Source organism: Agelaius tricolor, unplaced genomic scaffold (assembly GCF_023055355.1).
Source record: "Agelaius tricolor isolate 1412-34295 unplaced genomic scaffold, bAgeTri1.0.p SCAF_7, whole genome shotgun sequence".
Taxonomy (NCBI): Eukaryota; Metazoa; Chordata; class Aves; order Passeriformes; family Icteridae; genus Agelaius; species Agelaius tricolor.
Genome location: NW_027269267.1, coordinates 2592452 through 2604785, shown reverse-complemented (window position 1 = coordinate 2604785; position 12334 = coordinate 2592452). Strand labels below are relative to the sequence as shown.

Here is a 12334-nt window from a genome sequence, read left to right as displayed (position 1 = left end):
AGTCTGTCCTATAAAAGAGTAATTGATATATATATAATATTTATAATATAGATATAAACAGTTTATATATGATATATTTGATGTAGGATATAGTATATATGCATAAAAGATATAAAACCAGTTTATATTTATATATTATAGATATTAGAAATTATATATATATTTCTAATTCTTATATAATTATGTATTGTATATTAGAATGCATACATTGTATGTTAGGTAATGCATTATAAAATGACATTAGGCAATATTTTATATTCAAATTGTTTGGTTTTTTTTTTTTTTTTTGCTTATACTATTAGTGACCAATCCGAATTTTCAAAGGGAATAACAGATCCCTATGCAAGTCCAAGTTTCTCTGGAAACAATCATGAGGATGAATTTTTTTGCTTCAAAAGCCCTGAGGTAAAGCGAAGTCCAAGCCTTGCCAATGTCAAATGGAAATAAAAAGAGGCAGACAAATAACTCAGAGTGGAAACACTGGATGCCAAGGCCAAGGAAGGATTAACCAGGTGAGACCAATTCACATTTATTTAACTCCCAAATTTCACATCAAAGACCTCACGTGGAACTCACTGGAGCACTTCAAACCCCCAGAGCTTCACAATTCCTGGGCACCACGGAAGGAGGAAATGAAAAGCACTGAACATGTGCTTTAATGCTTTGTTGTGATGACAAACCCAGGAATTCCTGCCATTAACTGCAAAAATCATCTTTTTTTTGTTTTATTGGACACACCCACAAGGAAACAATGCAGCACCTGGATTGAAACTCCTGGGCACTGGGTTATTGTCCTGCTGAGCTGCCAGAAAATCAGATTTGAATACAGGAGAAGTTATTCACGTTACAGGTGAAATTTTAGCAAGGATCTGTGCTCAAAAATGCTCCTCAGAGTATTTTAAACAGAAAATACTGAAAGGCACCGAGTGTGTAAAAACCCAGATGAGCCCTGAGCGCTCTCCCTGCAGGCAGGGGAGGTGGCCATGAACATTCCTGTGCTAAATCCCAGCCGGGGGCAATTAAAGCCTTGGGCCAGGAGCAATTTCTCATTAGGAGCTGCTTAATGACCTGAAACTGAAATGAGTCAGCACAAAAATCAGGAGTCACCACCGGGACTGAACATGTCCAGAATTATTTCATGGAGCACTCCTTGAGTGGATGGCGGCTGGAACTCATGGGAACCCCAGAGCTGCACTAAAAATCCCCACAAATTCCACTAAATGGAGACCTTGGAATGATGGAAAAGCAGAATTCTCCTGAAAGCCTGGAAACACCTCCAGCACATCATCCTTTAACCATCCTGAGACTGAGATATTTCACTTTCTCTTCACTTTCTGTGTTGCTTTCCCTAAAGGAACCAATCTAACTCACAACAAAATCTTAGTGAAGAGAAGAGAAACCATCTCAGCATGGAAGGAAGAAATCAATCTGCATTATTTTGCTCCAATTTCAAAAGCCATTCAAAAATTACTGCAGCAACAATTCCCATAGAAACAACTCCTCCCCTACAACACCCAACTTTAAATGCTGCTTCCAGATGAAATAAAAAAGCCTCTAAAACAAGGTAACAAGCAAAACCAGCTTTACTTTACTGATTTAATTAAAATACTTAAGTCAATGTATTAATTCCACAGAAAACATCATTTACTTACCCAACAAACACTTAAAAATATTAGGAGAAGGGAAATGACTTTTCTTGGCACTTTCCATTAGGAGCGACCAAAGATATTTAATAAAAATATACAGGAGCTCAAAGAAACAGTACATGAAGACCAAAAATAGGAAGTAGCAAGAAAAATAAATCAAAAAGGCCAGCGATTTTACAATAATATAATGTGGCATTAAGTTCTTTTCCATTAAAACTCCTGCAAGTTCAGTGAACAAAGGCAAAGGAGAAAAAAAAAAAAAAGGCTCTTCCTCCCCCACCCACAGCAGCAAACTGGGGCCAGCCAGTCACTGGGAGCCTCCTCCTCCCTCCAAATCAAATATTTTGCTCTACAGAACCAGGGGGAGGAGGAAGGGAGAACAGAAAGTGAAAATAAAGCAGAGCAAATAAAGCAGAAACATGGGATGAGCACGGGGCCGGTGAGGTGACTGCGGCCAACGCGTTCCGTGGTGCTTGGCCAAGGATTGTCAGATCTCTCCCAGAATTTCCCCTCTTCCTTCCTCAGCTCCTCCAAGAATCAGCCACCCTGCCCCTTCTGCAGCCTCTCTGTGCCTCCCCACCCTGCCAGGGAGGAGTTTCTAATTGAATGCCCAATTTCATCCTCTCTAATTTGGTGCCTGTGCTCTGGCACGCAGCAGGGAGAAGGGGAAATTTTCAGTCCCCCCTGAAGTTGGGTGATAAGAGCTCAGAGCCCAACTTGCAAAGGAGATAAAAGAATGTCAGAGAGGCACAGAGGATGCTGAGCACAGCTGGGAAGAGATAATGAGGAATACAGAGGGGCTGGGGCAAAATTACCGACCCAGAAACACCAGCACACGCCCAAAGAGGAGCTCAGGGAAAGGAAACTCCAAACATTGGGGGCTCTCAGTGAGCAGAGCCCCAGAGAAAGCTTCAAATGACTCAGAGAAACCTTCAAACGATTCAGAGAAACCTTCAAACGATTCTCCAGGGCCATGAAAGAGGTGGATGCCTGGAAATGTGCTGGAATACAAACATCCCTGGGCTCCTCTGACAGAGAAATGGATGCAGGGGCTGAATTAAAGCCTTTAGAGAAATTAGGATCTATTAAGCCACTTAAAAGTAGAAAGCTAAGTTCAAATTTTAAGTCAATAGAAGTGTAAGATATAGTTTTAAGTAAGTAGAAATATATCTCAAGTGCCCTAAGAAACTAGTAGTAAAGTTTCTTAAACTTGCTACTTACTTCACTTAGTAGTAATGTTCTTAAGTGCCTTAAGAGATTAACTAGTAAAGGCCCTGAAGACTAGTTTAAAGCTCAGTTTAAATTTAATCCCAGACATAACAAAACCAGAGCAGAACCTTGCTTGCTTCTCTAGACAGAATTATTAATGTAAATAGATAAAGCTATATGTGTAGATAAAGCTATATGTGTAAATAGATAAAACTAATTTAGATAAGAACTAAAACTATTTCCCCATCACTTTTGTACATTAGAATCGAGTTCAGACTGTGAATGGTTTAGATTTGTGGTTTTAGCTGATTGGTTGTTTTATGTATAAAAATCCCTGTACTGGTGTCATGGTTTGACACTGGCACAATGCCAGTGCCCCCATGAGGATTCCCTCTCCCTGGTTCCTGCTGTGAGATGTGGCCAGGAATAAGCAAAGCAGGCTCCCACTTAGGAAAGAAAAAATTATTAACTAAACTACAAGGGAAAGAAAAAAAAAGGAACACATAAGGAAAATGAAAACTTCACAAATACATCTCCTCCTCCTCCCCACCAAATTCCCAATACAATACATCCCCCAAATCATCGACTCTCAGTCTGGCACCACCCTTCAGAATACTCAATCCTCAGTTCATCAAGAGGAGAAGGAGTCCTTCTTGTGCCAATGGTGACCTCTTCCTTTCATGTCCAGCGCTCTCACCACTGAACGCGGACCAGAGCTGCTTCTAGGGTCAACTTTTAAGGATGCTTCATCTCACTCCAAAAAGGCACAGTCTCAACTTTGGGACATCTGTCCCCCCCATATTTTTCACCCCCTGGGGCCGAGGGGTACCCACACCGAACCCTCTTGGTCCTGAGGCACTGCCTCCCCCTAGAATGCAGTCCCTGTATCACAAGGAAACATGGCTCTGTCCATGACTACACAAAAAGAGTCCAGCATAAGCTACTCCCTCATCTCTTCCACCTGAGTTCTTCTCTATTTCTCTCGTGGCCCATTTCCTCTTATCTCATCTCTATCTCTGTTCTCATTCAGCTCCAGGAGGATTAGCATTTGTAAAGTTTCCATCATCCAAGGAAAGGGTTAAAAATCTGAGGCTCTGTCTGTCCAGAACTCCCAGCCGGGCACCTTCTCGCTGCACTCCCCCTTCTCCTTCTTGGCCGGCCACTATTAAATTTCAAGGTGGCACAAGCACAGGCACCAGCACTCTCTCTGTCTCTCCTTGGGTGGGGTGGCTGCCCGATGCCTCTCAGTGCTCCTCCACCCTTCTATCCTGCAGGGGCCTTCCCCTCCCTTCTGGCCAGGGCCCGGCCTATCTCACCGGGCCCCATGGCTTCTTCCCCTGGGCCTACCTCAACCAGCCCCATGGCTTCTTCCCCTGGGCCTACCTCACTGGGCCCCATGGCTTCCCCTGGGCCTACCTCACTCAGCCCCATGGCTTCTTCCCCTGGGCCTACCTCACTGGGCTGCATGGCTTCCCCTGGGCCTACCTCACTCAGCCCCATGGCTGCCCCTGGGCCTACCTCATTGGGCTGCATGGCTTCCCCTGGGCCTACCTCACCCAGCCCCATGGCTTCCCCTGGGCCTACCTCACCCGGCCCCATGGCTTCCCCTGCCCCGCCCAGCCTGCAGCAGCCGGGCAGGGCAGCTCTGAACCTTTCCCTGGCCGGAACCCAAGAGAGCCTCCCAGGGGAGAGCCCTGCTGTTAACCCCGTGTTCTCAGAGGCAGATCCAATGTCCCAATGGCCACATTAGGTGCCAATATTAAAACCTGAGCATCCATTGGCCCAAGCACAGCATCCCAGAAAACACATTTCCTGTCAAACCACCACAACTGGGGTGGGGACAACCACCAACAAAAAGAAGAACAAGAGGACAACAAGAAGAAGAAAGTGATGCCTCAGGTTTGAGCTTTTCTATTTTTCAGATTCTGTGCTGATTTAGTATGTGGGTCTGAGCTTCATATTCTGGGATGGTGAGCTCTGTGCACAGAGCAGGGAGACAAAACAATTCCTGCTCCAGCTGGGCACCAAGGACAAATGACCCAAATCTCAGCCCCAGAGCACAAACCCCGTGGGCTGGAGAGAGAAAAACAAGCAGGGTGGGACTGCAGGGGCTAAAGCTGGGATGGGACAATGAACTGCAAGGTGCAAATGGAGCAGAACTGATCCCAGGGACAGAGCCCGTGCCCGGCCGTGCATTTTGGGGCCATTTTGGTTCACCTTGGGTGCAGCCCTGGCTGGGCTCTGGTGCTGCCCAAGGTGCATCCATGGAGGAGATGCTTTGAATCAATCCCTGCTTTATTCTTTAGCTCTGCCCAGCCTCTGCTCTGGGGCAGCCTGCACAAGGCATCAGAAGCAGAAAATGCTGTTCCTGCCTGCTCTTCTTCCCTGCTCTCTTTTTCATGTGAAATACAAAGCTGAGTTTGGTGTCAGGTACACACAGGCAATGCGTGATATGTCTGGAAACCGACCATGGGACAGTTATAAAGATGAATTCTAATAATAACTGAGGAAAGTAAAGCATGGAAGAAGGCCTTTGAACCTACCCTTTGTTTGCAATTAACCTTTATAAGTCTTAAGTTGATTTAGGAGCATTTGAATTAAAGCTTTAAGGATGTTGCTTTTTGACAGGAACTTTCTGCTTGCAGCAAAGATTTAAAGAGTTTTGCAATAATAACCTTTTGAAGTGTAATTTTAGAATATTGCTTGTAGAAAGGATCTTTGAAACTATAGCTTTAGAATATATAAAAAGGAAACATGCTTATCTCAGGCCTTAACAAAACAGTGAAAAGCAGCTTGAGAAAGGAAGGTGAACATCACCTCAAGGATTTAGCACTAAGAGCAAGGGAAGCTGGACATCACTGTTATGAGATTTATAGGCCTTGCAATTAAAAGGTGGACCCATATCTGGAGAGCTGGACTCCACCAGCTGGGAGACTCCTTTTGGGATACATCCTGAGAAAAACTAAATCACAATAGTGTATAGAATTGTGATGTAAAAATTTGGAAGAGAAACTGCTGAGGAAGCTGATGAGTACCCCTATAAATACCTGTAAGCCTCAACTATCTGTGTGCAGTTGGAGGGAACACTTCCCCCACTGTACCCAGCACTGTATGGCTCATACTTTACCAAATCAATTAATAAATTGATTGCTGCTTGAATATTGGCCTAGTCAAGCTTCTCATTTATAACATTCATCATCATCATCAAGAAGAAGAAAGAGTAAAGGTGTGGGGTTGTTGCTGCTGCTGCTGCTTTGGCCTGGGACTCTGTGGGAGCTTTTACTTCTGCCTCTGCCTGGGACTCCATGCCAGAAAGCTTTAGCACAGACTTTACACTTGGTTTGAAAAGCCAGGTGTCTGCTAAGGAAGGCAGGAGCTTCCCCTAAAATGGAGAATGTAAACCTCCTCTTTCCAAATTATTGCAATTTTGAAATTAAGGGGCTCTCAGGCAAAGATGTGGGAGCACGAATAACAGTTCTGTACTAGGGAAGAAAATAAAAATAAAATTTAAAATGCAGTATTACAAAGCAGCACTAAGAGTTCAAACACAACCTGACACCCTATCAAAGTGTCAGCAGCAGTCTGATTAAACAGTAGCTGCAGTTTCCTTAGAGTGACAGATGGAGCTCTGTTAAAGCACTGATCTTGTAGAAAAGTGAAGTTTTCTTCTGAAGATCTAGTAGTGCTGGGAATCCAGTAGAGAAAAAAGCTGCTCTTCTATTTAGAATTGAGTAAGAAAAGGCTGACTGTGGTGTTCTAAATCCCTGATTATATTTAAATAAAAATCCTTTGTTCCTCCCTCTGGGCAGAGCATCTCACAATAAGATGATTTAATTTTATCAGTTGTACAGTGAAGCCCAACAGCCTATTAACAAAAGACACCTTCCTAAAAAGAAGGTTAGTTGTAGAAAAGCTAAAGAAAAGTGCTCAATTAACAGAAAACAGGTGCCTTACCTTCAACAAATAGCAACAGAATACACTCTGCCAGCTGCATCTCCTAACCTCAGAACTCTCAACAACTCACTTAGAACTCTCTGCCTTCAGGACTGATGCAAAAACCAACTTTACTACAACCAGCAGCTGCTCCTGTCTCTCTGAAGACCCAAGGCCCACAGCAAAGTGGACAGAAAGGAATTCCAGGAAGTGGAGTTGAGTTCTCTGGGTGTGTTCAGCACCGAGGATGAGAATGGCTGAATTTTACTGCTTCAGGTTGGGTTGGAAAGTGTGGGTTTGGCATCACCTCCTGCAGCTCAAGGCCATTCCCTGGCTCCTGTCCCTCCATCCCTTGTCCCCAGTCCCTCTCAGCTCTCCTGGAGCCCCTTTAGGCCCTGGAAAGGCATTTAAGGTCTCCCTGGAGCCTTCTTCTCTCCAGGCTAAAAAATAACCATTAGAAAAGCATTGCTTGAACAAACAATACACTGCAGTACCAGTTATAACCACTTCCATTGGTAACAGATTGATTAAAATCCCTTGCTGTAATCATTATCTCCACCATCATCTGAAATCCAGGATCTATAATAGATTGATTAAAATCCCTTTTCTCTAATCATTATCTCCACCATCTGAAATCCAGGATCTATAATAGATTGATTAAAATCCCTTTTCTCTAATCATTATCTCCACCATCTGAAATCAGGATCTATAATAGATTGATTAAAATCCCTTTTCTCTAATCATTATCTCCACCATCTGAAATCCAGGATCTATAATAGATTGATTAAAATCCCTTTTCTCTAATCATTATCTCCATCATCTGAAATCCAGGATCTATAATAGATGGATTAAAATCCCTTGCTGTAATCATTATCTCCATCATCTGAAATCCAGGATTTATAATACATTGATTAAAATCCCTTTTCTCTAATCATTATCTCCATCATCATCTGAAATCCAGGATTTATAATAGATTGATTAAAACCCCTTTTCTCCAATCATTATCTCCACCATCTGAAATCCAGGATCTATAATAGATTGATTAAAATGCCTTTTCTCTAATCATTATCTCCATCATCTGAAATCCAGGATTTATAATAGATTGATTAAAACCCCTTTTCTCTAATCATTATCTCCACCATCTGAAATCCAGGATTTCAGATTTTACTTCTATTTTATTTCTATTTTACTGTTGGAATGCTGGGGGACACAAGGCAGATGATGGACTTTGGGCCTGGTTAACATCAGAGATTTGATAATGGGATGCCTTGGCAAAAGCAAAGGGAACTTTGAAAATTAGACCTGGACTGCAAGAAGATTCAATCAGACAGGTTTACTGGAAAAAGAAAATCTGATTAAACTCTGCAAGCAAGAGATGTTGTTATATGCATAAGTTTGTGTGTGTGATTGTAACCTAATCATTGTAGCACACATTGCCAGTCTCCCTGAAATAGAATATAAGTGTTTGTATCCCACAATAAAATCAGATCCTGATCACCAGCAGTCTCCTCATCTCTCTCCATCACCAACATTTTACCTGTACCCATATTTACTGGTTTATTGGTTAAAAACTCCTTAAAAGGTCTTGTGACCTGAGCCATGCAGTGAAGATGTGAGCTGAACTCACCCTTCCTGCCTGTGCAGAAAATAAGAAAAATGAACCACATCATCAAAAACAATTCAGAGGTCCCATCTTGAATTCATTCAAAAATTCCTCACAACTCACAACCACTTCCATTGTGTGTAACAGATTGATTAAAATCCTTTTCTCTAATCGTTATCTCCATCATCTGAAATCCAGGATTTATTTTAGCTGGCTCAAACCTTGGGTTTGCCACCCTTAATCCTGAGGGACAAACTCCCAGGAAGGATCAGTCCCACCCCTACAAACCCTTGGGCACAAAGCAGAGCTCAGGTCTGTCACTAAACCTGGCTCCAGTCACACCCAGACTCCTCCTGGAGAAGGGATTTGGGAACCCAGGAGTTCCTCACCCTCCAGGGCACAATTCCTGCCCAAAATCCCATCAAATCCTGCTCTGGAGCCGTTCCCTGGGTGCTGTCCCCCCATCCCCAGTCCCTCTCCCAGAGCCCCTTTAGGGACTCTGGGCTCTCCCCAAAACCTTTCCAGGCTGAACAATCCCAACTCTCCCAGCCTGTCTTCAGAAAAGAATCAAATTTTCATTTCTGCCTCCATTACCACCTGACATCTGTCCAATAAAAACATCTTGGGATTTCCTTCCCCACGTTTTCCACCTCCCAAGAAATCCTTTAATCCTGCAAGGTGTTCACAAAGCTCTCAAGATCAGGATCCTCCTCCTGCTCATTCAAAAATAATATTTCCTAACACACCTTCAGTGCTTTCCTAAAATCCCATTTTCAGGTGCTCTGTGCTTTAAAATTATTGAAATATTCCAGGAATGGGGCACCAAAAGCTTCAGACAAGTGAGAGCAGGCGGTAAAAGCCCCCAGGAAAAATGAGGGAAGGATTTCCCTTTGAGGCTCAGAACTGCCTGAGCTTCACTTGCAGTGCAGAAAAGGAGCTCTGGCACTGGGGGAGCTTTGGGGAGTGGGAGCTCTCTCTAAAAAATGATTTATTCATTAAAAAAAACCCCAAACATGAACGAGAAACCACACAACTCTGCAAGTCTGCAGCTAAAAATCCACTCGGCTGAATATTTTGTGGCCTCTTCCCTCTTTACCTGCAGAATTATTTTTTGATGGAGCATTTGCTAACCACAAATGAATTGTAAATATTGAAATACAGAATTCCTGTTTAATTTAAACCCTGGTTTAGGAGGAGGGAAAGCATTTCCAGCCTGTGGCTCAGACTTTACTGTTTAATTCCAGTTTCAGTTCTGAATTCAGTCAAGGAGATCCAAATCGCAAAAGCATCGAGACAGAAATAGAGAAGTGTCAAAGGAAGAAGTCAAAGTTGATTTGCTTATTGTTGTGGAAACGCCAGGAAATTAACTTCTGGTCATTAATTATGGCACAGCAGAGGAAGAAGTGGCTCAGACTTGATAAAAAGCAAAAAAAGCAAAACAAAACCACTCACTTGGAGGCTGCTCCAGCGTGGAACCTTTGCCTTCTGCTCTCTGGGGCTCAGTCACCTGCTGGCAAAAATATCAGATTACAAAACCCAAATCCATCTCCCTGACTGCATTTCAACAAAACCAAAAGCCCCAAATGCCTCAGCAAGTACAGCAGTGACAATGTGCTGCATTACCTTCCTCATCAAGGGGCAAAGAAAGACCATCTCATTAGCAAAGGCCTTTTCTGATGGTTTCCTCCCAAGTTTGCCTCAATCTCTGTTATCTACAAATCTGGCACAGAAACATCGCCCTGAGGAAGCCAAACTCCCAGAGATTTGCAGCAGACAATAAAAGCAAAGCCCTGAGCCCATCTGGGGCTTTCCCCAGCCTGTTTTTCTCTGCCCAAATCTCCATTTCCTGCCCTCCTGCTCTGGTTTCGTTTTCCCAGGGCCACGTCACGGCCCAGGGCCCTCCCCCTGCCCGGACAGACAAACAGCTCTGCCTCAAAATCCCAATTATCCACCAGCATCTGCTGCATTCTGCAGCTTCTCCAGAGTGCAACTCATGGGCTACATTATAATATGTACATGTTATATAAATATAGATTCTTATACATTTATAGTATATATCTATAGAGATGACATATTCATATATCCATATTTAATAGATAATAAATTTAAATGCAATATATTTCTAATCTATAATAATTATAGATTAGAAATTATAATTATTATAATAAATTATATAAGTAATATTATAATTATAATAATACTATTATAACACTACTATACTATAATTATAATTATACTATTATAATAAATTATATAAGTAATATAATTTATTATAATAGCTTAATGAATATATAAATATATACTTATATATCTATAATATCATACATGATAATATATATCATAATATAAATGAATAGAATATAATATTTTATAAATATAAATAAAATATATTCATAAATTCATTAATATTTAATATATTATAATAAATATTGTAAAATATTAAACATTAAAATATAATTGACTGTTATATTTTAATATTATATTAATATAGTATAATATTATTATATTATATTATATTAGTATAAAATATTATATGAATATAATATATATTCATATAATGTATCTATAATATTATACGTATTTTATAATACAATATATTTATAAATGTAAATATAATATATTTATAGTATATTTTAGTATTATATGAATATAGTATAATATTATTATATTATATTAGTATAAAATATTATATGAATATAATATATATTCATATAATGTATCTATAATAGTATATGTATTTTATAATACAATATATTTATAAATGTAAATATAATATATTTATAGTATATTATATTTAAATATATATATTGTATTTATAATACATTATATATATTATAAATATATCTTATAGCATATAAATTGCAATTGATTATCTCACCATAACGACAGCCAAGACAACAAAAATGCCACAAATATCTCTTTAAATTAATAATGACTTATTACTGATTTTAAATTGAAAAACTTCAAAATAAAATCTAAAAAAATAAAAGTAAAAAAAAACAAACATGACATCTCTTCCTCCAAACAACCCACTGAAAATCCCAATTTCTGTGGTGGCTTTGGAAGGAAATATCCCAGGAAAATGCACAATTGCTGAAAGAATTGCAGAGCTGCAGGCACAGCATTGCAGCTGGAATTCCTGCCATGCCAGCTGGAATTCCTGATATTCTAGATGGAATTCCTGCAGTTCCAGGTGCAATTCCTGCATTTCCAGGTGGAATTTCTGCAGTTCCAGCTGGAATTCCTGAAATTCCAGATGGAATTCCTGCAGTTCCGGGTGGAATTCCTGCAATCCTGGATCAAATTCTTGCATTTCCAGGTGGAAATCCTGCAGTTCCAGCTGGAATTCCTGTAGGAATTCCTGCAATCCCAGGTGCAATTCCTGCAATCCTGGATCAAATTCCTGCAGTTCCAGCTGGAATTCCTGCATTTACAGCTGGAATGTCTGCAGGAAATCCCGCAGTTCCAGCTGGAATTCCTGAAACTCCAGGTGCAATTCCTGCAATTGGAATTCCTGCAGTTCCAGGTGCAATTCCTGCAATCCTGGATTGAATTCCTGCATTTCCAGGTGCAATTCCTGAAGCTCCAGGTGGAATTCCAGAATTTCCAGAGGGAATTCCTGCAGTTCCAGCTGGAATTCCTGTAGGAATTCCTGCAATCCCAGGTGCAATTCCTGTAATTTCAGATGCAATTCCTGCCGTTCCAGCTGCAATTCCTGCATTTCCAAGTGGAATGTCTGCAGGAAATCCTGCAGTTCCAGCTGGAATTCCTGCAATTGGAATTCCTGCAATTCCAGATGCAATTCCTGCAGTTCCAGTTGGAATTCCTGAAATTCTAGATGGAATTCCTGCAGTTCCAGGTGCAATTCCTGCAATCCTGGATCGAATTCCTGCAGTTCCAGCTGGAATTCCTGAAGCTCCAGGTGGAATTTCAGAATTTCCAG

The 12334-nt window shown here is 41.1% G+C and overlaps 1 protein-coding gene across 7 annotated transcripts in view; it reads right to left on the bottom strand.

Moving 5' to 3' along the window:
- Positions 1–12334, bottom strand: part of TTC3 (tetratricopeptide repeat domain 3) — an 84788-nt gene that overhangs the window by 41923 nt on the left and 30531 nt on the right. For 3 of the 7 annotated variants that reach the window (XM_071430122.1, XM_071430120.1, XM_071430121.1), the window contains exon 15: positions 9844–9901. In XM_071430122.1, coding sequence (XP_071286223.1) covers positions 9844–9901 — 58 coding nt within the window. Of the gene's footprint in view, positions 1–1652; positions 2147–9843; positions 9902–10014; positions 10291–12334 lie in introns of those variants that run through there. The other 4 variants (XM_071430124.1, XM_071430125.1, XM_071430119.1 and 1 more) reach the window with 4 other exon arrangements.